Genomic DNA, 27,111 nt, shown 5'->3' with positions numbered 1-27,111 from the left:
AGATATTAGAGCTTGAAAGGCTCATATGGGAAGATAATCCAGATAGCCTGGACCCAAGCAGTATAAGGCTTTATATGTCATAGCCTGTACTATGAATTGTGCCTAGAAACCAATAGCCAGTGGTGCTGTCGTAACATGGGAGTCTTATGCGCCCTGTAATCAGCCCCAGTTAACAATCTGGCTGCAGCTCTTTGGACCAGCTGAAATTTCTGAACATTCTTCAAAGGCAGTTCCACGTAGAGTGTTTTATAGTAATCCAAATAGGATGTAACTAAGGCATGTGTCACTGAAGCCACATCCAACATCTAACGTGGAGAACCTTGACCTTGACCAATAACCACATACAAATGTGGGAGCAAATTACATGTACATTAGAAATTGGTTATTATTGTGCATTCTGTTGGCTATCAGAGATAGAAGATATTTTCCACTATTCATTTCTGCATATTTTTTGGAAATACACTATGTTTTATTAGACCTTGACTTCATGTGCTCATTTGCCATCTCCAGCATCTCCAGGAATGGGCAAAGTTGGCACATTACTTTTAATTGTGCAAGTGCACTCTTGACCACTGCTGAAACTTGAGCATCCATGCTCAGGGCTGAGTCCAGGAGTACACACAAACTGCAAATCTGTGTCTTCAAGGGGAGTTCATCCCTGTCCAGCTGAATCCCTATTCCCTGATCTGCCTTTTGACTGACCAGAAGCACCTCTGTCTTGTCTGGTTCAAGCTTCAATTTGTTTGCTGTCATCCAGTCTGTTACTGATGACAGATACTGGTTTAGAACTGAAACAGCTTCCTGGGTTTTAGGTGCAAAGGAGAAATACTGGTGGCACCAGACTCCAAAACTCTGGACAACCTTTCCCAGCAGTTTCATGTATATGTTAAATAGCATGGGGGACAGGATGGAATTCTGAGGGATTCCACAGGCCAATGGCCAAAGAGGCAAACGGGAATCCCCCAGCACCACCTTCTGGGCTCGCCTCTCCAGAAAGGAATGAAGCCATTGTACAACAGTTCCGCCAAGTCCGATCTCAGTGAGGCAGCCCAGAAGGATACCATGGTCAACTGTATTGAAAGCCACTGAGAGGTCCAGCAGAACCATCCAGAAGTCCCTGGAGCTGAGACATCACCACATGTTCCAGTACCTTGCCCAGAAATGGAATAGTGAACACTGGTTGGTAATTATCCAATATGGTGGGATTCAGGGAAGGCTGTTTCAGTAAGGGTCTTACAATTGCCTCCTTTAGGCAGGTTGGGACCCTGCCTCGCTGTAAAGAGGCATTAACCACTCCCTTTATCCACTTGGCCAGCCCCCCTGACCTTCATAATGAGCCAGGAGGGGCAAGGAGCTAGCACACATGGACCCGGTCCACATCCTCAGCGGCAGAAATTGAAAAGCATCCATTAACAGTGGTCACAGAGGGGCCAAAGTTACATCCACTGGGTCTATATTTATTTATTTATTATTTGATTTATATCTCGCCCTTCCTCTCAGCAGGAGCCAACTATAGCCACCAAGTCAGAATGGATCCAAGCCATTTTATCTGCATAGTACTGGGCAAATTGTTCACAGTAGGCTATTGAGTGGTCTGAAATCTCTTTTTGTGGACCAGGATGTAAGAGACCCCTAACTAGCACTAACCAGTACAGAAAGACTAGAATCCAGTAACAGTGGGTGTTTCTTTATCACTGCCACTTTACCTCCTCCTTTTTTCAGTCCTAGAGAACATGGACAGTTAATGTGATTTTAGTCCCATCTAGCTTGCTGGCCTTTTTTTCTATGGGGTATAACATATGTGGCTCCATATATTACTGTAGTGGTCCCAGCTTCAGCAGATTTTGAGTTGTGTGGCTGCTGGGGTTACCCATGTGACATGCCACTGTATTCTTTGAGAATACTTGTGTAAAGGACAGATTTTTATAGCCAGGATATTTTTATTATTATTATTATTATTTATTACATTTGTATACTGCCCCGTAGCTGAAGCTCTCTGGGTTTTTGGTGGGTCCCATCGAAAGGACTTCCCTTGTGTGGGAATACGAAGGAACAGTGACCCTAAGACTACTTGTGTGGCCTTTCTGAGACTTTCTTTTATATCTTGAGTCTCAATTCTTTACTCAACATGCTTGGGAAAACCCAACTCTCACCTAAAATACAGTAGTGTCATGGTGCATCTTCCTAAAGACTTTGTGTAATGAAGATCCTTTCATCATGTAGATGGGGAATCTATGGTGCTCCAGCTGTTGTTGATCTCCAACTCCTGTCAGCCCTTGCCAGCATGGACAACAGTGAGGGATGATGAGAGTTATGGTCTAGCAACATCTGGAGGGTGACATGCTCTCCACTCCTGATGTAGACAGATATAAGGTCTACTTCCTCCACTGAAATCTGCTTTTTTGTTTGCTTACCATATATCATATGGAAGTCATATATAGACTTTGTGATAACAGTTTTTCTTTTCTGACCCAGGGGCCCTTTTTCTTATCTTTTCCTGTAGTTTTCCAGGGCTATGGATTCAACTGTCAATGCATTCTCATTGCCACATTTTTTTAAATAAATGTGGGTTTGTGAAATGCTGGCCATCTGGTTCTGATTTGTGCAGGTGTAAAGCAAGTGGAGTTAGATCACGGAAAACCAAAAATCAAAACATATCCCTAGTTTTATCTCCTTTTAGGGCAAAATAAATCCACTTCAATCGGTCTACATCTTAAGCGAGGCAAGGACTCTGATGCAGATTTTTTTGCTATTGTATCATAATTATTCCATCCCTTGAGAATGTGGTGTTTTGTGCTAAAGCATTCTGTATAGGCATACTACTCATGTGTAGGACACAAGTATGTAATTTGGGGGTAATATTTTCTATGTCATGCATTAAGCATTGTCTCACTTTTATTGTCTGCTAATGTTAGAAGTCAGCTGAGTTCCCTAGGGTACACTCATTAGCTGCTCAGCATGGAGGTTCCTTATACCTCCAATGCATAGTCAAAGAAAGTGTGGAATCTTTTAATGACTTGGCTCATCTCCAGAAGCTCATTTTAAAAGACCAGCAGTTGAGACGTGAAGTTTCCAGAGGTGAACTATGTTTGATCAGCTGTGTTTGGGCATCACAGACTCAATATCAGCTGCGATGTCAAGCATGCTGTGAGCACATGATAAAATGTTTAAACAGGACTCTCTCCTTGGAGGATGACTTTGACCTGTTTTCATGAAATATTCAGCAGTGTGCATGTATATTTTAAAAATTCAAAGGCTTGGCTGAAGTCTTAAAGCAGTTCGTGTTTACTCCATTCCAAAGGAGAAATTGTGCACCTGTGCTAATTTCCCCCTATAATTTTATAGTTAAAGAGAGATCCAACTGAGCCGTAGCTCAGTGGTAGAGCATCAGCTTTGCATGCAGAAGATCCCAGGTTCAGTCTCTGGCATCTCCTGGTAGGGCTGGGAGAGAAGTGAAATTATGGACAGCTGCTTCCAGTCAGTATAGACAGTACTGAACTAGATGGGCCAATGGTCTGACAGGTTCCTATGTTCCTATCAAATGAAAAAAAATAGACCTAGAGCTCAAATGTCTCTAGGTGTGTTTGATGTGGGTGCCTCTCTAATGTGTTACAAAACATTTATTTTATATTAGTGCAGAAGACATTAGCATTTATTCTAGTAGAAACAATAGCAAGATAATATCCATAAAAATAGCATGGTCTGAAGGCATATGATACATCAACCTTGCTGAAGCTAAAGAGGTCTGGGGTTATGTATGCCTCCTTAAGTTCAATGGAGGAGGGTGGGATCTAAACATAATGAGTATGTGAACAGTATATTACTAATTTGAACAAGATTAATTTGAGAGCGCCATCAAGGAATGTTCAGTGCCAGGTTATATTCAAAAGATTTGGAGCAAAATCACAATAGAACAAGTAGGAACATGTGCTATTCCTTGCACATGGTATTCTCTCCTGCCTAATGTTTGTTCACTAGTTTGCAATTAGCTACTGGGCTAGGTTCAAGGTGCTGGTTTTGGTATGTAAAGCCCTATACAGCATGGGACCAGGATAAAAGAGTCCTAAAAGACCATCTCACCCCTTATATACCCAATTGATCACTGTGCTCAGCAGGAGAAGGCATCTTGCAGATGCCTTCTCATCAGGAGGTCCATCCTACACAATATAGGAATCAGGCCTTTTGTGTCATGGCACCTGCCTTTTGGATTTTTCTCCTTGTAAATGTTAGACAGATGCCATTATCTCTTCACTTTTCAGCACCTAGTAAACCTTCCTCTTTCAACAAGCCTCTTAAGTAGAGATCTTTCTCTACTGAAATTGTATCAGTATTGGAATTGTTTTAGATACGTTATTACTTCTGTGTTTGTGCCCTGCCCTCTTTTGACAGGATATACAGTAAATGTAATAAATAATAAATAAAATAGTTTCCTTCCCCTCCCCCCAAGGCTCTGCTCAAAATCTCTCTTCTTCCTTTTAGTTATTCATCATGATAATTTAGTGTTTATTTCTGTTTCTTTATTTTCTTTTCAAAGCCCAACAGTTGATGATTCAGGTTTTCTTCCCTTCCTTTCTACCATCCTGTTCCCCTTTTGTAGCTGCCTTACCTAAACTATAAGTTTGTGGGCAAGGCTTGCCTTTAATTTTGTTTTGTTATTGAAGAACACCAAGTAGATTTTATGTAATAATAGTTACCTGGCTGCAATCCACCTTTCTTGTGGTGAGGGCACTCTGAAGGTAAGATCCTTAATGGAAATATTTGTTGATGACTGCATGGGAGAACTGTTTTGAGTTCCAGTGGGTGTGTTTAATAATAATAATATTTTATTTTATTTTATGTATTTATTTATTTCGTTTCATTTCTAGACCGCCCATAGCTAGTAGCTCTCTGGGCGGTGTACAAAACTGGATTAAAATACAATAATATAATAAAATCAATAACACATAGCAGCAAGTTAACTAACAAAATTAAACGTAAAAACATTAAAATGCCTGGGAGTATAGCCAGGTCTTAACCTGGTGCCTAAAAGAAAGTACCGTAGGCGCCAGGCGTATCTCCTCAGGTAAGCTGTTCCAGAGTTCGGGGGCCACCACAGAAAAGGCCCTAGATCTAACAACAGTCCTCCGGGCTTCCTGATGAGTTGGTACCCAGAGGAGGGCCTTAGATACTGAACGAAGTGAACGGGTAGGTTCATAGCGGGAGAGGCGTTCCACAAGGTATTGCGGTCCCACACCGTATAAGGCTTTATAGGTCAAAACCAGCACCTTGAATCTAGCTCGGAAACAGATGGGTAGCCAGTGCAAGCGGGCCAGGACAGGTGTTATATGCGCAGACCGATAGGTCCTCGTCAACAACCTGGCTGCTGCATTTTGCACTAGCTGGAGTTTCCGAACAGTCTTCAAGGGCAGCCCTACGTAGAGCGCATTACAGTAGTCCAATCTAGAAGTTACCAGAGCGTGAACAACTGAGGCGAGATCGTCACTGTCCAGATAGGGGCGTAGTTGGGCTACTAGGCGAAGATGGTAAAACGCATTCCGTGCCACCGAGGCCACTTGAGCCTCAAGCGACAAGGAAGGGTCAAAAAGGACCCCCAAACTACGAACCTGTTCCTTCAAGGGGAGTGTAACCCCATCTAGAACAGGATGAACATCCACCATCTGGGCAGGTAAAGGGCTCACCAACAGTGTCTCGGTCTTGTCTGGATTGAGTTTCAGTTTATTAGCTCTCATCCAGTCCATTATCGCGGTCAAGCAACGGTTCAGCACATCAACAGCCTCACCTGAAGAAGGTGAAAAGGAGAAGTAGAGCTGCGTGTCATCAGCGTACTGATGACAATGCACTCCAAAACTCCTGATGACCGCACCCAGAGGCTGCATGTAGATGTTGAAAAGCATGGGGGACAGAACCGACCCCTGAGGGACTCCACAATGGAGAGTCCAGGGTGTCGAGCAATGTTCCCCAAGCACTACCTTCTGGCGACGATCCGCCAAGTAGGAGCAGAGCCACTGCCAAGCAGTGCCCCCAACTCCCAACTCCGCGAGCCTCCCCAGAAGGATACCATGGTCGATGGTATCAAACGCCGCTGAGAGATCAAGGAGAATCAACAGAGTCACAGTCCCCCTGTCCCTCTCCCGACAAAGGTCATCATACAGGGCGACCAAGGCTGTTTCAGTGCCAAAACCAGATCTAAAACTGGATTGAAACGGATCCAGATAATCGGTTTCATCCAAAAGCGCCTGGAGCTGGCCGGCGACCACCCGCTCCAAGACCTTGCCCAAAAAAAGGGACATTAGCCACCGGTCTATAGTTGTTCAAAACATCTGGGTCCAAAGAAGGTTTCTTTAAAAGCGGTCTTACTACTGCCTCCTTGAGACTGCCAGGGACTACTCCCTCTCTCAAGGAGGCGTTTATCACCTCTTTGGCCCAGCCGGTGGTCACAGCCCTGCCGGCCTTCACCAGCCAAGATGGGCAAGGGTCCAGAGCAGACGTGGTCGCCCGCACCATTCCAAGCACCTTGTCCACTTCCTCGAGCTGCACCAACTGAAATTCATCCAACAATGAAGGACAAGACCGTGTTCTGGACACTTCAATGGAATCAACTGTCATAACATCAGAGTCTAAGTCCCGATGGATGCATGCAATCTTGTCCTGGAAGTGCTCCGCAAATTCGTTGCAGCGGGCTTCCGATGTTTCCTTGGTATCATGAGGGCCAGAATGTAAAAGCCCTCATACCACCCTAAAAAGCTCCGCTGGGCGGCAAAGGGATGATCTGATGGTGGCAGCAAAATAAGACTTTTTTGCCGCCCTAACCCCTTTTACATACAACTTAGTGGAAGCACTTACCAAAGAATGATTACATCCGTCAGGAGTTCGCCTCCACCTGCACTCTAGCCTCCTTCTCTCTTGCTTCATCACTCTCAGCTCCGGGGTATACCACGGTGCTGTATGAGCTCTGCACCGAAGGGGGCGCGCGGGAGCGATCATGTCAATGGCCCGGGTCATCTCCGTATTCCACAGATTGACCATGGCCTCGACAGGAGCGCCAGTGCTATCAGCCAGAAAAACTCCCAGAGCATTCTGGAAAACAACAGGATCCATAAGCTTCCGGGAGCGGACCAACTTAATAGGTCCCCCACCTCTGCAGAGGGAAAGGGCTGTCGTGAGTCTAAAGCTCAGCAAGCGGTGATCTGTCCATGACAACGGAGTAGATGAAATGATAATAATAATAATAATAATAATAATAATATGTTTATTTTGACTATTAAAAGAAATTATCTCAGGAATCCTTATAAAAACCATTTATAAAAACATCAGTATTATTATCTCAGTATTGTAGAAGAGGGATTGAGGCTGAAAGATCTCAATCACTGCCTAGTCATGGCATTGGCAAGATTTTAACCAGAGACCTCTTGGTTCACCACATCATGTAACATTGTGGCTAAGATAGTACCTCTTGTGAGTGACAGAGAGAGGCCACCACTATCATTTGATGGAATATATGCATATTTGGTAGGGCTTGGGGCATAGTCTGCCTAATTAATGTCCAGGAAGTATATCTGGAGGCCTCCATTTAAAATAAATGTGCAGTTTAGTCACTTTTCACATGCAGTTTTGCAGTTCTTAAATAGCTGTAAAGGTTTCTACATTTGTCAACCAAAGCTGGCATCCTCCGTTTCTAACAAGCTTGATTGTTGGATTGATAAATTGCTTATCAAGCGTTCTGGGAGATATGTTGAAAGTGTATCATTAATAAAACTCTAAAACAAGGTGGCAAGTTGCCTCCTTTTTACAAAACATAGTGGAACTCTCTTTTTGTGACATAACTTATTCATCCGTGCATAGCACCATTATTCATAATTAGAGGGTTGGAAGTTGTCTGAAACCATCTCCTGGACTGGTGCCTTATAACCATGGAAAAACAAAATACCTTTAGGGCTAGAGTTAGTGGTTGTTTTCATTTTTCTTAGTCCAGTCAAATAAGAGGTGCTGACTGTAGTATGTATGCATGCTTAGGAGAAAATCTAGTCTTTACCAGAGTGTGTTGTGATTTCATTTCAGTTTCCTCAAATTATAGTTTAAAGGTATAAAGTAAAGTAACTATTTCTGCTGATGACATAGTAATAATGCTAAAAATTCTCCATGTTGATATTCTCTTTTCACTTTTGCCTCATAAAATATGAAATATGAGGAAGGAAATATAACGAAAAACAGAGAGCTACAAAGATCCTGAGATAATAATCCTCAGCTGGAAAATATCTTTATTAGAACCAATCAAGATGTCACAGATATTCATGGAGATTATATGTAGCAATGAGAGAATGCAAAAAGAGAGAGAAAGCACTGTACACATAGACAGGCAGCCAAACACAGACAGATACACTTGCCCCATCCATCCATACTTCTCAGAAAGATGCCTATATAGTCCAGACAGGAGTATTTATGCTATTTGCATGAATTCTAAGGGTACAGCCTCACTGCTGCTCTATATAAGCTTTGCCCCATTGGGCAGTTTCCTTTGCACCCATGAACAAATATTGTTGTAAGCCTGAGAGACTTTGCAGGATATAATTAATAGAAGTAGAAGTACTGCTGGAGACCCCTTTTAATGGTCCTGGCAAAGAGACCAGGCTATCTCTTTTCTTGGGGAGAACTAGCTAAATAGCCAGGAAACTCGTGAACAGAGACATGCCTTTTTCCCACCACTAAGGATAATCTAGGTCTCAGTCCAATGTGTGAAAAGAACAATAGATTACAGCTGGAAGAGAAAGGAAGACACAAAGATTCTTCCAGATGACCTGTTTATTGAGCATTCATCCTGATTTGTTTGCAGGCAAGTTAGACAACATTGTATCAAGACAAGTGTTATTCCACACTTTTAAGTGCATTTTCCCATCACATGTTTTATTGCAAAAAGTCCCATGTTTTGGGGAAGAGGGCTTGTTGCACAAGATCTCCAAAGCAACTGTAACTGCACAACTTGAATTTACCAGTATATGACTGAATTCTACCCCAAAATAGCAACAGTCTGGAAGTGTCCTAAGAGAGACAGAGCTGAGTCTGGGCTCTGTAAGGTAACAGCAGGTAACAGCATTTTGGTGTGCTAGCTGTCTGTCCTTGGACATTTGATGTAGGAGTAGATTGACTTTGGATGTCTATTGGTGTATTTCCACCTATGCTCAAACTGTATATATGTAAGTTAACCCAAATATTACAAAAGGCCACGAGCCAAAGAAAACCAAGCCTGAGTAAAACCAACAAAGAGTCTTGTGCATGTTAAAGACTAACACGTCATGGACAGCAGTAGTCCACTTCATCAGATGCATGAGATGTAATCCTAAATTTTCAAGCATATATACACACGATTGCGGGTGGGTTTAGGGCAATGAGGCCAGAGAGATATGAAATACAGAAAGGACAAACTGTGATGACCTAAGAGCAAAATAATTAGCAAGACATTGTTGGTGATAAACACAAACATCCTGGCCCTGGTGAGCTATTAACACATGCAATTGTGCAAATGGTTTTTATACTTTGTAAACTGCTTAGAAGTCTATTTTGGCATTAAGTGGGATATAAATTAATTAATGATGAGAACAATGTAATAATGTAAGGTGGGAAAGTTGCCATATGAGGGAGAGCAGTGGGACATGCATGTTCTCTCTACCCAGTCTGTTGCCAATTCATGGAAAGTGATTGTGTAAAAAAGGGAGCCTCTTTCCCCCCGTCTAGGGTGGTTTTCTGCATGTTTTGGAACCCTGGAAAATCAAGGTTCCAAAATACATGGAAAGCCTCCACTGATAGTGTAAAGCAGGGAGCATTTTCTGTCACCTCTCATGAGCTGGAAGCGACTGGAAGAAGGTGGACATAGTTTGCTTGTCCCTGATGCCTACTCCCCTGTGGTAACTTTGCTGTATTGTGAACACCTGGAAAGGGCTGAAGTAATAAAGGTGAACAGAATTGGCTGAGTGCTCATGAAACTTCTCCTTGCTCAGAGAAGTGGTGAGTTTACCATACATACTGCAAAATCTGCATGCAACAGCTCATCCCTACTCATAGATTGTTGTCACTAGATTGGGATATATTACTGCAGTTCTCATGGTTTCACAGGCCTCCCACTTTAAGGTATAGCAAACAATGCAGGAAATGCTCTGGACGCCATTATAAATGAAAATAAAAGTGATTGTCAATCCACTTTTTGCAAGTTCATATAAGTTTATCACTTGATTTCTTTACATTTCTTTACTATACACAATATGCTCACTGTTTCTCTTGAAAAGCCTATGCTTGAGTTTTGCAGAGACATGGTAAATATCACTGGAAGTCTTTCTGTGACATTTCACACATACATTCATAAAATAATTCACCTGCGTGTGTAATTCACCTGCATTCACATCCCTTACACAGGTATCCTTCTATTTTTCCACAATTAAGATGCTCCTGACTGATTATTGAGAATCCTCATCTTAGTCCTGAGAGCCAGTGTGGTGTAATGGTTAGAGTGTTGGACTACGACCTGGGAGACCAGGGTTTGAATCCCCACACAGCCATGAAGCTCACTGGGTGACCTTGGGCCAGTGAATGCCTCTCAGCCTCAGTGGGAGGCAATGGTAAACCCCTTCTGAATACCACTTACCATAAAAACCCTATTCATAGGGGCGCCATAAGTCAGAATTGACTTGAAGGCAGTCCATTTCCATTTTTATCTTAGTCCTATTGATTAAAAGAATGCCTGATGTTGACTGTTTGAATGCACAGAATTAATAGCAATATAGAATGTGATATTTTCTTCAGATATCTTTCTCAAAAACAAACCCATGTTTCTATAAAGTTTATTTCAAAGTGACAGTGAGAAGATGAATGGGTTATGTATATATGATGGAGTGCTTGGGCTTTGGTGAAATTTATTTTTATATTATTGGCATATTTGGCTTAAATTATTAGCTTGCTTTTTTCCTGTCAAATAAAATTTATTTGGATCTCACTTACTGAAAAAAAATTAAATAGAGATGTCTTGGCAAATACTGTTTTATTGGAGCAGAGCGGTGTTGTTACCAATATTACAGTTATAACAGTATCAGTCTTTCCATTGTAAACCCCATTTTCAGAATTTTACAGCTTGGTTATAAAATCCTGTCTCAAGTTGAAACTTGGCAAGCCAAGCCTCTGTGTGGGAGTGAAACCTTTTTAATCTGTTTTTTTTCTTTTTAGGGCTCCTTGGATTTCAGTACCATGCAGTATTATAAATGATTATAGTCTCATAAAGATTATGAGAGTGCCAATGATTAACACTGTGTTGAAGTATTGTAACAATATCAAGTCTTCTTCAAATGACCAATTTGACATCCTGTGACATTCTTGACTTGTGATCACTCTAGTCAACAGTATAGCATTGCCACACTGCAAATTGATCATCTTGGTACATACAAGTGTGTAGTCATCTGGGGCCCCAGGGGGACTTAGATTCCTTACTATTTTTGGAGCAGGTTCCCTATGTCTCCACCATCCTATGAGCCAATTAGCACGAAAGGGGTGTGTGTTAGCCACTGAGAAGAGTCTTCTAAGATGCTTCCCTGTCATTTTCTGCTGATTAGAGCCATACAGAGTGAAAGGAGGTGAGCCAGCCACTGAGAAGACTCAGTAGCTAACACTCTCCCCTTTCATGGTGATTGGCTCCTAGGGACCCCTGTTGTTGTAGGAGAAGTCATTAAGAATAATCTCATTCTCAACCCAGCAGCAAAAAAAGGGTGGAGGGGGCATAGCTATGACTAATATGAAGGGACCCTGCACTTCTGAATTTGTCACTACACTACTGGGTACATAAACCTTTAAATCCCAGGATGCAGCTGGAGAGAAGGCAGCCATGGTTCTGTTCATCCATTTTCTCCCCTATTATGTTGTTTGTCCCCTCTCTTAATTGCTGTTATGTGTAGAGGGGATTTAAAGGCATGTGTGTGATGCCTATGTTACAAGGTTACTTCACTGTAATCACTTAGATATATATTGTTATCTGTACTGAATATATTTGCATGGGTGGAAGCAGGATTGCCAAGCATCAGCCTTTTGACCATGCCTGTATCTTGAGAAAATGTTCAAAGTAGTGAAGGAGAAGAATATAGCCACTTTGCCACTTGAACATCTAGCTGCTCTAGACACCTGTGTAGACACCTGACTGAGTGCTATTTTAGAAATGACTTTTTTCCCATGTGGATCTTTTTTCCAAGGCAAGTCAATCTCTCTTCTGAACAGTCAGATGTGTGGCAGTTTTATTCCCGAAATATCTTGCCCCTGGCCGTTCTGAAAGTGTCTAGCGAGAGAAAGTGATGGGGACCATAGGGTGGTATTCACCTAATGTATTCACAGCACAAGGATTTCCACTTGTGTGTCAGGACTTACCCCATCACGTCCACCCTCCTTAAATCTGCTCTGGAGCATTTGGGGAACCCCTAAAACAGGTTTAGGAGGCACAGAGGGAGTTGGGGGGAAGTCTCATTGCTCAAGTAGAAATCCTTGTGCTGACAGGACTGTGACTTAGCACTGTGTTGGATACAACCCATAGAAAGCTGTCTTATTCCAAGTCAGATTTATTATTATTATTATTTCCACTTAAATTAAATTCCATATAGATTGGTCCATCTAGCTCAATTTTGCATGTATTGACTGGCAGTTTCAGATAGGAGCCTTTCCCAGCCTGACCTGGAGATGTCAGAGATTGAATCTGGAACTGTTAGCATGGGAAGCATGTACTCTACCATTGAGATAAGTGCCTTGTTTCTTGATGTGTAATGTTTCTTGATGTGTAATGAGTTTTAAAGGTAGGCACCCAGTATTCATTTTGCAAGAATTAACCTAGACATTCAAGAGTTTTGCTGCCTGATCTTATGTTACTCACATGTAGGTTATAAGCATGTGGAGTGGGGCTGTGCTTTTAGCGTTGTCCCCAACATTGCATCTTCTTTCAATAACCACATATTTTGCATTGTTATGTGTTCAAAAGGCCCAATGCCTGAGCTCCATGTGATAAGGACCCACAGACAATCAGGTGTTCTAGTTGCACAGAGGCTTTATTCACAAGGTGGAGGTTGCAGATTGAGCTTACGCGCAACAAACGTGATTGCTGAAGAAGAAACAAGGTTTTGGGGAAGGGATAAAAGCACTGCCATGCACCACATGCTTACGCCTTCCACATGAGTAACACATGAACAGGGCTTATCTGAACCACCCCTGAAAACCTATTGATATCAGCAGGATTCCTCCCTCAACTTCCACACTTCAAGTGCAATAATCTCTTGAGCAGAAATAAAATATCCGGTAAACTTGTGAACTACCTGGGTGGCAATATACTAAGAGTATAATTTTCTTATCCATGTTGCTGAACTAAGATGAGGAAGAATTGACTTTTCTCTTCACCTTTTTAATATCTCTTATTTCTGCAGCGGCCTTTGAGTCCTTGCTTCGCTTTGCTGAGAACCACACGACTTCTCTGTTTGAGACTGTCTACAGACCCATGTCAAAGGAAGCAACAGAGCCTGTCAAGGAGCTCTTTACAGACATCTCTCTCTACCTCTTGGGTGCTCAGACCACAGTGGAAAGTATTTTTTTCCGGTTCTTCGACAGCCTCTTCCCTTTGGTTTATAGCCGCCTAATAAACCCAGGCATTACAGGTTTGTCAGAGGAGTATATGGAATGCCTGCGGCTAACGCGGCAAGATATAAATCCATTTGGACTCTGTTCTAAAGAAGCAGTTACGAAGCTGGAAAAGGCCCTTTGGGCAAACAGAATATTCAGTCAGGCGCTGGGTATCGGCACTGAAGTGCTGAATGCTACTGAGCACGCCACTCTGACAAAAGAATGTAGCAGAGCACTGGTGAAGATGCAATACTGCCCACATTGCCAAGGCCTGACGCTGATCAGGCCCTGTGAAGGGTATTGTCTCAATGTAATGAGGGGTTGTTTTGCCAGCATATCTGAACTGGATGCTCAGTGGAAGGAATATATTTATACCTTGGAGTATCTCACTAATGAAATGACTGGATCTCATGATCTAGAATGGGCACTTTTGGGTATCCGGAATTCAATCAATGATGCCATCTTGCATGCCCAGCTGAATGGACCACACCTGTCTGCTACTGTAAGTATTGTGCTCTTGAATTGTGTCCAGTTGCTGCTACTTTTAATCTATGGTGAATGTATCGCCTCTAATTGTTGTTTATTACCACTTTGGCAGTTTTCAACAGGGCCTTTTCCCCTTTCCCAGGTGCCTACCAATATTAGGCAATTAATAGAAAGCTCACTAAGAGGAATCTGTAATGAAAAGACTGAGTAATATCTATAAATCGCAATGCTAGTAGCCATTATGGTTCCACAGAAGATTTGTTCACACATTACACTGAACAGAGGTACAAGCTGTCTCTACACAGGTAGAAGTATTTGAGTGAAAAAATGCACACTTGTTGATTTGCACAGCTCAACCAGTGTGTATATAGGTACACAAAGTGTACATTTGATGAACATTATATGTGAATAATTGTGCAAGTGTATAGCTCAAATGTCTGTATACACAGATTGTACACTTGTTGAATGTAAAATGTGAACACCCCTACAGCAAGTGAGATAATCAAGGAAGGCCAATATTTATTTTATTTTATTTATATCCCTTCCTGCCTCCCAGAAGGAACCCAAAGCGGCAAACAAAAACAGTAAAACCGCTTTAAAACATCTTAAAAACAAAAGACTTTAAAACATATTAAAATAAATCATCTTAAAAAGCAATTCCAGCATAGGTGCAGACTGGGATAAGGTCTCTACATAAAAGGCTTATTGAAAGAGGAAGATCTTCAATAGGCGCCAAAAAGATAGCAGAGATGGCACCTGTCTAATATTTAAGGGAAGGGTATTCTAAAGTGTTGGTGCCACTCCACTAAAGTCCGCTTCCTACGTTGTGCGGAATGGACCTCCTGATAAGCTGGTATCTGCAGGAGGCCCTCACCTGCAGAGCTTAGTGATTGACTTAGTATATAAGGGGTAAGATGATCTTTCAGGTCACAAGCTGCATAGGGTTTTGTACAGCAAAACCAAAATCTTGAACTTGACCTTGTAGTTAATGGGCAGCCAGTGCAGTTCTTTCAGCAGCAGGGTGGCATGTCGGTGATACCCTGACCCAGTGAGCAGTAACGCCACCACATTTTGCACCAGCTGTAGCTTCCAGACCAATCTCAAGAGCAGCCCCATATAGAGAGCACTACAGTAATCCAGCCTAGAGATTACCAGTGCATGGACAACAGTGGTCAGGCTATTCCGGTCCAGAAACAGACGTAGCTGTCTTATCAGCGAAAGTTGGTAAAAGGCACTCCTACCCACTGAGGTCACCTGGGCCTCTAGTGGCAAAGATCATCCAGGAGCACCCCCAGACTATGAATCTGCTCTTTCAGAGGAAACACAACCCCATCCAAAGCAGGCAAATGACCAATTATCTGAACTCGGGAACCACCATCCCACAGTGCCTCCATCTTGTTAGGATTTAGACTCAGTTTATTGGCCCTCATCCAGCCCAGTGGTGGTCCAGGGCTTGTACAGCCTCTCTCAATTCACATGTTACTGAGAAATAGAGCTGGATATCATCAGTGTACTAAAAAAAATATTGAAAGGATTTTTATACAACTTTTCATTTACAAAAGAAATATGAAAGCATTTGAGACCATCAAGAGCACATAAAACTTTTTTTTTTAAAAAAAGCTAAAAGTCAGTAATAACATTAATGGTAAAATATCATCAAGAACAGTAAGATATTAACCCATGAGCTGCATGTTAAGAGCATGGTTATTTAATTTTCAAGGCCATATTGGTTCTAGTGTGTTACTATAATGTAGAATGACAAAGAATAACAGATGGCCTTTCTTTCTAGCAACTACTAGTAGATTGTATGTTAAAATGTAAATTATTTTACATTTCTTTAAATATAAGGATTGTGTCCAAAAAGTCCTGGTAGCACAAGGTCTTCTGCTTATGCAGTGGAATATCCCCTCTCCTTTCCCCGCATGATTTCCCCCAGGTCTGCTCTGGAGGGTTGGAGAAAGCCTCTTAACCAATTTGTGTTACACAGGGGGAGGAGATGGGGGAAAGTCCCATTGCACAAGTGGAAGTGCTATCAGTAGTCAGGACAATTTTGCTGGATGAACCCCTTCACTTCCAGAAAATCCCATTGGCGTACTGAGTGGATGAGTTATTTTGTTTGTTTGTTTAAGACATTTGTGTGCCACGTCAACTAGGTATTCAAGGCGATTCTCAATTGTGTTGTTTATAAGCAATTGAGATGATGAACAAAATAGGCACGTCTGCTGCAATTTCTTGGGATAGTTTCAGCTGATAAGGTCTGATGACATGGACAATGTGCAGCAACGTGTCCTCTCGACCCTTTACCTTCTTGGTTTATTAAAGCTTGCTGAGGGGGTATGACAGAATGGATCCAGGGGGCTGTCAATGTATCTTTGTGGGAGAGAGTAGTCTCAGCCACCCTGAAAGAGGAAGTGATCTGACTGCACCTGAAAAGCCCATCCTGGACCCATTGGTTTGTGACAACTACTGCCCGGTCGCAAATACCCTTTTTAAGGAAGCTGATTGAGAGGATTGTGGGGCAGCAATTGCAAGTAGTCTTGAATGAAACAGATTATCTTGACCCATTCCAATCTGGGTTCAGGCCTGGTTATGGGACTGAATCAGCCTTGGTCTTTCTGATGGATTACCTTTATTGGGAGGACAAGGGGAGTGCGACCCTGTTATTCTTACTTGATCTCTCAGCGGCTTTCGATAGCATTGACCATGGTATCCTTCTGAGCTGACTAGGTGAGATTGGTATCGGAAGCACTGTTTTATGATGGTTCTGATCCTATCTCTGGGGTTAGTTTCAGAAAATAGCATTGGGTGATTGTCTTTGGCCCCCTGGCAGTTGTGCTATGGGGTGCAGCAGGATACCATCTTGTCCTCAATGCTCTTTAACATTTATATGAAGCCCTTGGAGGTGGTCATCAGCAGATTTGGGGCAAGATGTCATCAGTATGCTGATGGTACCCAGCTCTATTTCTCTAACATCTGAATCAGGAGAGGCTGTGCAAGCCCTTGGACCAGTGCCTGGACTCCATGGTGGGCTGGATGAGGCCCAGTAAACTGAGTCTGAATCCTAGGAAGACGAAGGTGTTGTGTTTTGTTTTAATATCTTTTAAAGTTTTCTATTTTTAAGATGTTTAAGAGTGCTATTAGTATTTTTTTTTGCCACCCTGGGCTCCTTTTGGGAGGAAGGATGGGATATAAATTTAATAAATTAATAAATACATTTGTGCAAAGTTTTGGGGCAAAACATTGTCTTTATTTCTGGTTATCAAGATTTCACCAACTCTGTTCTGGGGTTGTGTCAAGGAAGCAAGAATAGTACTCAGAGAATTAACTGTAGTTCTTGACTATAAAAGAATTTTGTGTGAGGAATAAAACTGTTCTAGTGGAAGATTCTGTTTATTTCACCATGCTGCTACTGCTGTCGTTTTTAAACCCATATTGCTAGGATTACACAATAAATAATGCATGGGCACACAAGGTGACAAGTGTTCTTTGAAAGACTGAAGTCAGGGCCAGAAATTACAGAAATGACTAATGATTTAGGCCAGAAATTACATGAATGACTAATGATGCAGCTGGCTGGGCTCACATGAAGTACAGTGTTATTGTCAATATAGTAACATGACAACTGGGCTCAAAACAAGGATTAGGCTAATCTAGAAGAATGAAAAGAAAAATAAATCACGTGGTTTTGGAATGGGTGATTTCATTGCTGAACTCCCATTACTCTGTTATTTTGGGGTGTGGAAGAGACCGGAAATCTTAGAGAAAGAAAATGAAGAAGGGGAATTGCATTGTTTAAATGGTTGCTACCTTGAGGCTACTCTACTACAGTTTTAAAACTCTTAAATATTTAGAGCTGAAAGAACAAAGATACAAATTTAACAATATTTTGTACGCTGAGATTGAGGGTAGACTGCAGACATTACCAGTATGTACCTATTTAGCACTTTATTATCTTACCTTTCCTCCAAAGAACTCAAGGCAGCATACATGGCTCTTCTCTATATCTGAAGGAGCTGCAGTTGAGTGGTAGAACATCTGCTTTGCGTGCAGAAGGTCCCAGATTCAGTTCCTGGCATTGCCAGGTAAGGGTGGGAGAAATTCCTTTCTGGAACCCTGCCAAACTGTGTAGCTGGTACTGATTTAGGTGGACCAGTAGTCCCCCTTTTATCCTCATAACAACCCTGTGAGGTAGGCTGAACTGAGATATAGTGACTAGCTAAGGTCGTCCAGTGATCTTCATGGCTAACCTGGGATTTGAAGCTGAAGATTACAGATTAAGTCTGAAGCGTCAGCCACTACACAAAAATAGAATGAGATGTAATATTTTTGTTAAAAGTTTCAACTCCAACTGCAGCTGGCTGTGCAAATTTAATTATTGTTAATTTTCAGAAACTTCATAAACATATATTATCTTGATAATTTCCTCCTTACTTTTTCCCACTAACATGCAGTTAGAGCTTCTATTCTTCTTTAACATTTATTACAAAACAGATTAGAAACTTTTCTAGTTAGCATCAGGGGTGAACTGTTAACTTTGATTCAGGACAGATAAAATAACATGGGTAAACTATGGCATTTTCTTCCACAAGGTGCAATGATAACCATTAACACAGATGGGTATAAAAGGGGATTAAACAAACTGACACTATCAGTGGCTATTAGTCATGATGGCTATATGCTCCAGGGACAGTTGACTATTGGCCTTGTGTCTTGCTTGTGTGGGCTTCCCAGAGACTTCTGGTTGATTAACAGAGCAATCCTAATGATAGGAAGCCGTTGTAATTTACACCGGCATAAGTTACTCCATTCCAAACTGCATTCAGCTGAGCCAGCAGGTGAGTGGGCCCTAGATTACATGACCAAGCTGAACAGGGTTTGGGATAGGTGTAAGCCTCTCATTGTCTTCTTCTGTCCCTGTTACGCCCTCAGAATGCCCCTTTTTGAGGGCTTACTTTGGGCCGTGGTGAGGGATTTATACCAGCATGTATCTGGCTCAGCCAGGATGAGGGCTGACCTGGGGAATCTCAAGGTCTGCTGAATCCAAACTCATTCAACCTGGTGGATCCTGGGTTTGGACTTTTAGTGCACTATACTCAATTTTTATGGTATCTGTGTTGATTCAGGTCTGGAGACTTGGTTGTATGCATTCACCAGTACCCACTCATGACCACTCCTGTGCAGAGAGATCAAAGGGCACGACTGGATAAATCCCTCTGAATTAATAGTTTACAAAGCCATTTCTAACTGAGCATGCTTTGCATTGATGAGCCAAAAGCTAAATTCAGCCAATGAAGGTGGCTGTATATAGCCAGCCAACCAACTTGCCACATTCTTAAAGCCTTTTCAGTATGCCACTGGTTTACACTTGCATCATGGCTGTGAGAATTGGCCTTGACAAGTTTGTCACTGTCACCAAATTATTTAGAACTTTTAGCTGGCAGTATTTGAGAGCTACATTTATAATCTTCGTGATTTGTTGGAAACTGGGGTGGGGAAGCTGGTACTCGCAGCATATAATAGTTGGTTTAAGTTCACCTAGGGGATGAATAAATCTGCCAGTTTCTGGTTTGTGCAATTTTTTCATGTCAGTTAAAGAGGAAAGCACAAAAGCAGGACTACAGCTGAACGTCAAAAAGACTAAAGTAATGACAACAGAAGATTTATGCAACTTTACAGTGGACAATGAGGACATTGAACTTGTCAAGGATTATCAATACCTTGGCACAATCATTAACCAAAATGGAGACAATAGTCAAGAAATCAGAAGAAGGCTAGGACTGGGGGGGCAGCTGTGAGAGAACTAGAAAAGGTCCTCAAATGTAAAGATGTATCACTGAACACTAAAGTCAGGATCATTCAGACCATGGTATTTCCGATCTCTATGTATGGATGTGAAAGCTGGACAGTGAAAAAAGCGGATAAGAGAAAAATCAACTCATTTGAAATGTGGTGTTGGAGAAGAGCTTTGCGGATACCATTGACTGCAAAAACAACAAATAATTGGGTGTTAGAACAAATTAAACCAGAACTATCACTAGAAGCTAAAATGATGAAACTGAGGTTATCATACTTTGGACACATAATGAGAAGACATGATTCACTAGAAAAGATAATAATGCTTGGAAAAACAGAAGGAAGTAGAAAAAGAGGAAGGCCAACCAAGAGATGGATTGATTCCATAAAGGAAGCCACAGACCTGAACTTACAAGATCTGAACAGGGTGGTTCATGACAGATGCTCTTGGAGGTCACTGATTCATAGGGTCGCCATAAGTCGTAGTCGACTTGGAGGCACATAACAACAACAACAACAACAACAACACATAATTCTATTCAGTATCAGCATTAGTCTGCAAATGTTTTTTTTAAAAAAAATCCTTTCAAAATAGTATTTAAATAAGTAGTTTAATACTTGTTCAGCAACATTTCTGCTCCAGGAATGTGTGCCTTTCTTCAATGAAATGCATTTCTGCAACCAACTGTGCACCTGGTATTATTCAACAGTGAACATGGTAGTTATGGAAAACATTTTCAAATAAAAGACCCCCGCTGGTAGTTTTCATTTACCCTGAGGCAGCTTTCATTAACAGCCGTGCTCGCTTTTTAGGAAACTGTTAACATTTTTGAAATAGCTATGCAAAGGCTATGCATTAACATAAAGAATTTCTTTTTTTGCTAATTGAGAACTTGGCAGTGAATAATGGAAAGCTAGCTATTTTTACTTTGTTGGGGAAAAAGGTTAAGTAAAGCATTTACTGTACTGAACAGAAGTGTTCGCCACACTTGCAAACAAAAGAAAAAAAGGGGGAACGCTTTATGTTGAACTGCAGAAATAGACTCTAGTGATCTTTTCTATTTAAGCAATGGGAGATTGGTTTAATTCTTGCCTTTGGTATGTGTGAAAGGTTGCCATTAAGATATTAAATCACTCTTGGGCTCCATGCATTTCTCAATAGCATACCATGCCATTTGTTCAATGATGCTGGCTTTTACCCAACTACTTCAGCTAATGTAGGTCCTTCACAGTCTGCAGCATCAGCAATCACAGCCATTATTTTCTGTTTCATCTGCTGGAATCTAATTTGTGTTTTATACTGGAAGAAATCCTACATGCTCTATGGTGCCAGATAGGTTGACTTAACTTGTTGACCCTTGCCATCTCTTCCTCTGTGATATCACATTAAGATTTGGAAGCCTGGTAGACTTTTTCCCCCTTCATATTTTATACTGTAGCAGACTCACCATAGTCCATATTTTTCATTTGTTCCATTATTTTTCTTTTTTGTTATCTTGCCCTTTCCCAAAGGTCCAGGAATGGATAATGCTTTTTACCAAATGCACAAAACTTAACTCTGAGATTGTTTTCACACTATAAAGTGCATTTGAGCTTCTTATGCAATCTGCACCATGTATAAAAAGGTTGCTAATATGGAACTGAATGTAGAAAAGAAAAATCAAATGTGTGTTCTTGCCAGTGCAGGCTTTATATTTGCATTATTGGCTGATTTAAGCACAAATCAAGGCAAGTTTTGAATGCAAAATCTCAAAGAAGAATCTCTCTCTCTCTCTCTCTCTCTCTCTCTCTCTCTCTCTCTCTCTCACACACACACACACACACACACACACACACACACCATCTGCTACTCAAAATATTTCCAGCTGCCTTTCAACTGTACAGCAAGTTGCAGTCCCATAAAGGGCATGGAACAATCAGCTATTTGGAGAGGAGGGATTTGAGGACAGACAAGCAAAGTATGAGATGGAGGAATGGAGGAAGCCTGGATCCCTTTAGACAAGGAGTTCCATGGAAAAGGAGAGAGGCATTCATTACAAACATGGAGCAACACACCCAAAGTAAATGGTGTAGCAAGCCACCAGGGTCTGATTTCAGGTTTATGTAGGAGCTTAAGAGGAGATGATATTGAAATGGTTCCTTTAAGCTGGCACAGGAAGAGATCCGATAATCTTAGAGACTGTCTTTTAAGCAGTGTGTGTGTGTGTGAGAGAGAGGGGGGATTCAGCTCAAGGACATATTCCCTCATGGGCAATATTCCAGGGTCTATATGCCCATGGTGGGCAGAGCCAGACACAAAAGTGGGTGGAGCAACAGATGCAGTAGGCTACATTCCAGCCCCATGAAAACCAGAGGTTTCTACACATGTATCCCACAGACCTCTCTCCATCCAGGCAAGCAAGAGGCGTTGTCACATTCCAATCAGGCAAAAACACTCAAGGAGGGCAAGAACCGGACATTTGAGGGACATCATCTGGGAAGACTCCCAAGGGCCATCTAGAGAGGACTGGAGGGCTTCAAGGCTATATGGGGTCCACCTTTTGGAAATGGCCAGAACTTCCTGTGCTGTTCCACACTACTTCAAACAGTATTCAAGGACAGCTTCACATTCAGTGCATTATAGTGGCCTGCCCTCAAAAGGATAAGCACAAGAGTGAAACATAACAGCTATGGGTCCAGCAGGAAAGGAAGTTGCTGTCTCACCTGATTGGTTTGTAAGAGAGTTTTTGATCAGACAGACAAGGAAAGTTTGAGAGCGTGGTTCATGGATGTGGTTCATGTTTCAGTTATTGATTAACTAGGCCAAATTCACTGCTTCAATCCAATCTATAATCATAATGATTTACCTCACAGATGAAGGATTGACAGCTAAAATAAGTAGAGATATGATCGATATAGGTAAGCAAAATAGAAACAGAATGGACATACGAAAGTGGTACTGGTGGGGCCCATTACAGGAATTTCCAACAATGTACTTTTTCCAAAAGCAGAATATCCCTAGTTATAGATGGCTATGTTATCATTCCTTGGCATTTCTTTTTGTTTTTCAAGTAGTTAATTTACTGCTGTTAACATTTTTGTGTTGACAGTCTTGGAGACAAGTTTTCCAGCCTTGCTGATGGTCACGAAACACTGACTCCAAGTAACAGCATTGTTTGCTTGCTTCCTTAAATCCTGCATAAGCAAGTTTATATATAGAAGACATTGCTTTTGTTTTAATGGAGTCATTAGTTTTTCCACTCATCCAAATGAATGTTCTCAGAAGGGGTTTCGGACCAATTTCTTTACAGCTGTAATCCCAGAATTCTTTGTGGTTGACATAATTATGTCATCAACCTCAGCAATCTAGTTGCTCTGTTCCCAGGGGATATATAAACATTCTTCAGCATTGGACAAAGTCAGTTGTAAAGTTTTTGAACTGTGAAAAGCAAAAGTAAAAACAGAAAGTTCTGGAGGAGTACAAGCGGCAGAGTCCATTTCAGAGAAGTTTACTCCTGAATCAAGTTAGCATGCAGTCTCTTTCAGTCACTTTGCCTTTACACTTTAAGTCTATGCTGTTTCACCTCAGATCCTGTGTGGAGTGTACAAACCACTGTAAATTGTAAACTAGAGTCAGTTTGGCTTCTGTGCATCAAGTACTCATTTGTTTAGCCTCTAGACCTGAGATTCCCATGGTATCTAGTTTGAAAAAACTATGCACTCAAAATTTACACAGAAAAAAATAACTCAGATCACAATAAAACTAAAAATCCCTAACAACTCATCAGGCTTAATCCAAACTCCCCAAATTCGGCTCAATACCTCTGAAAGGTATTATTCAGAAGGTATTCTTGATTGATCTGGGTCCTGGATTCTAGGCTATTATGACAGAACACAGAGAAGCTTTTGATCTCTATTATATGTTAATTCTAAAAACTTTTAAGTCAAAATCTTCAAGACAAGGGAGCTTGCAGATGCAGGAGCACTGGTGTAGTATGCTTTTTTGTAAATAGATTTAGAGATAAAATTTGGTAGTTTCAACTAGAGATGTGAAAACCCAGGGGAAGAAAAGGAGAACGGAGGGGGGACCATTTCAGGGGGGGGAATGGGAAAAACATTCCCCCCCTGAAGTTTTCCTTTCCACCCAGGCATTCATATCTCTTTGCCACCACACCAAAGAAGGCTCGGGACACTGATATGGTATAATGTTATATTTATTAAAATATAACAAATATTAAGCCAAAATCCAATTCAATCAAATTCATCCAATATAACTCCTTCGGGCAGGTGAGGTGCAGACTAACTAGTAAGGAATACTCCCTCAAGGTTAAAATAGGTCAGTCATCTTGGACTGTAACTCCCGACCAAGGATGTGGGAAAAGTCATTTTATTTATTTATTTATTTGATTTGTTAGACGCTCATCTGGCTGACTTCTCAGCCACTCTGAGCGATGTACAACACAGCATATAACACATCAAAATATCAGAGACATCAAAAACTATAACAGTATAACAATAACAATAAACAATATAATTAAACAATGTCATAGAACAAAGTTCAGAATACAGTATCAGGGCATCTCGCTTATGTCAATCCCTAGGGTGCGCCTTCAGATAAAAAGTTCTGAGGTGTGAGTCATCCTGCACCCATTCAGCATCTTCGGCACCGGCACCGTCCCCTCGGGGCTCATCGGATGGCTGCCCACAGTCCTTGAAAGCCAAGATGTTGTCTGTCCAGGATGCCCCGGCCTGTCCATCCCCAGCAAAGTTGCACTTGGCCACTGTCCCCGCATCTAGCTTGGCCAAGGAGAAGACAAAGGGTCCGTCTCCCAGAGTCCTCAGGCGGATATCTGTCCCCACCTCCAGCTCCATCTTCTCCATCTCACTTTCGGGCAGCCAAAAGGCCACGGCCTGGCTGGGCAAGTGAGGCTACGTCACCGTTGCCAGTTCTGGCTTGGTCACCAGGCACTCCAGCTCCTCCAGGGACAGTCTGTCTGTGGCAGCCTTGGGCTCCGTTCTGTAGGACGCCATGAGGAAGCTAGTGTTCACCTTCCGGGTTCCGCTGAAGTTGGGGTCCACCTCGTTCCCCTTGGGGTCAAATCTGCGGCGATGAATAAACCTTGGCTTGACGTACAGCACGAAGTAATGCTCCTTTCTGTCAGCATCATCCAAGATGAGATGGCGAGACACGTCCAGGAGCTGCCCTTCCACAATCACACCGCCGCCATGCTGCCAGGCAGCAGGGTCCCAAAGGCCCAGCAGGCGTTCCATATGCACGGCCTTGGTGCTCAGGGCGCGCGACTCGCAGATGCGGCTCATTATGGCAGCGGCGGCGCTATGGGAGGCTGAGGCGCCGCCCGTGCCTTCCCCGCGCCTGCGCAGTAGTCATAAACAAAGGCGCCACCGAGCAAAGCGTTGCAAGCTGAGCTTGAGTTCATCCCTCCTTGCTATTGGAGTCAGGTATGTGGTTCCAACTTCTGCATCCTGGCCCCACCGTACAGGCGTTCACCATGATGCGCAAGCCGGTCCCACTAGGACACTCCCCAGATTCGCACCAGACATTAAGCACTGATGGTTCCCTAGGGAGTGCCCTTTACCAAAATGCCTCAGCCTCCTTACTTTTCCCCCAAATACCTCACCTGCCCGAATTCCACACCAGCCAAAGCAGAACAACCCGAACCACTCCCAGAAAGCCAATTGAATCAAACCAAGCAGTATGGAGTAGGTGAAACCAAAGGGATTCTGAAATCAGGACCCCCCCCCCAAAATTCCTACTCAGCCCCATTGGTGACTAGCAAAGCCCATACTGACAAGGGAGGGAGGGTGGGTGCCGTAAGGCAAAAAAGGCAGGTCTTCCAGGGAGGAGCGGTCTTATATACCCGATGATCCCTGCCTCATAATTGGCCCTAAAATTACCACCTGACCCCCTTTGCTTTCTTCGTGAACCTTCCCGAGCCTTCTATTAATTATGGGTGGCAGCAAACACGCCCCCTCAAAGCGGGAACACCATTGTTCATATTGGGTTGTTTCTTATATCGAGGACTTATTTATGGCTGAACCAATCATACATAATTATTAAAAAAAGGTCCAACTAATTATTTGCAAAACTATACACAAAAGGTATATTATATATAATGGGTACAAAGGAATTTAGCCCTTTAGGAAATCTAGAGTGTATATGCATATACTATGAATAATATTATACATACAAGAATTAATATAATATGCAAAAATAGTTCATATTTTTAGTGGAACTGAGGGGAAAAACTTGCTCCTGTCAAGTGAGACAGGAATTAGGAAAAAACTGTGCTGATAAGCTCAACATCAAGATTTTCAGAAAATTCTATCTGTATCCATCTGTCTTGAACAGATTCTGTGAAACCTTAATAGAAATAGTAGTTAAGACATGATAAACTGAAGTCTACTTGCATGTCTTGCATTTCTTTTACATGTTATTTCTAAAAAAACTGTAAAAAGCTGGAGAAAGTCAAATGAGCTTCAGTTGAAATACAGTTCAGTGTAGTTTGAGGAGCATGTCATGCTTTGTTAATAGATTGTTGCAAAGGTCTAGCTGCCAAATGTGGACTTCAAAGAACTTATTCCATTCTGTTATGTTTTGGTCAGAACATCTATGTTTCATGAAGAAAATCATAAAGTTGTGATGCTTTTGTGCCAATTGCTCCAACAAGAGCACCATACTTGACTCCTTAGTGGGGTCAATCTCTCTAGGCCATCAGATTTCAGGACCTGGGAAGCCAGCTGCCCGCGTTGGCCCAAAAGGAGGAGAGTAGTCCAAAAGAGGCAGGAGTTGAGCTCTAGAGCAGCAGTCAAGGATTGCTGAGCCCAGATAAAGGTGGATAGTCATAGGCAGAAGTCAACATTCAGGGCAGCAGCGGAAGGGCAGGAGGGCCAGAAGCAGATATGTAGTCTAAGGCAGGCAAAAGCCAACATCCAAAGCAGTGGTCAGCAAAAAAGGAGTGGTCTAGGCTAACTATTCATGCTAGATCCCTCAGGAGGTCAGGTAGACTAGGTTTTAGGAAATAGGAAGTCCTGCTGGTACCAGCCTGAAATGAGTTAGTATGCAATGAGTCAGTATGAACTATCACCTGACTCTCCACACCTGTCAGAAGACAGTTGGCCCTGTAAAGCCCTTAAGACCAAGTCATCTTATTAGTCCAAGCAACTTGTCTTGAGCATGAGGACACTGCCTACCAGTAGCATAGTGAC

General features: G+C 42.2%; 2 protein-coding genes across 11 annotated transcripts in view; one reads left to right on the top strand and one right to left on the bottom strand.

Annotated features, from left to right (window-relative positions):
* LOC133389305 (glypican-5-like) overlaps positions 1-27,111 on the top strand; it is a 699,994-nt gene that overhangs the window by 176,108 nt on the left and 496,775 nt on the right. For all 10 annotated transcript variants that reach the window (XM_061636699.1, XM_061636700.1, XM_061636697.1 and 7 more), the window contains exon 3: positions 13,434-14,128. In XM_061636699.1, coding sequence (XP_061492683.1) covers positions 13,434-14,128 — 695 coding nt within the window. The remainder of the gene's footprint in view (positions 1-13,433; positions 14,129-27,111) is intronic.
* On the bottom strand, positions 24,475-25,203 carry LOC133388603 (arpin-like). The gene is given in 1 exon segment (XM_061634568.1): positions 24,475-25,203. A coding segment is annotated over 1 exon segment (729 nt).

This window comes from Rhineura floridana, chromosome 7 (genome assembly GCF_030035675.1).
Source record: "Rhineura floridana isolate rRhiFlo1 chromosome 7, rRhiFlo1.hap2, whole genome shotgun sequence".
Taxonomy (NCBI): Eukaryota; Metazoa; Chordata; class Lepidosauria; order Squamata; family Rhineuridae; genus Rhineura; species Rhineura floridana.
This window is presented reverse-complemented; position numbering and strand designations above follow the sequence as displayed.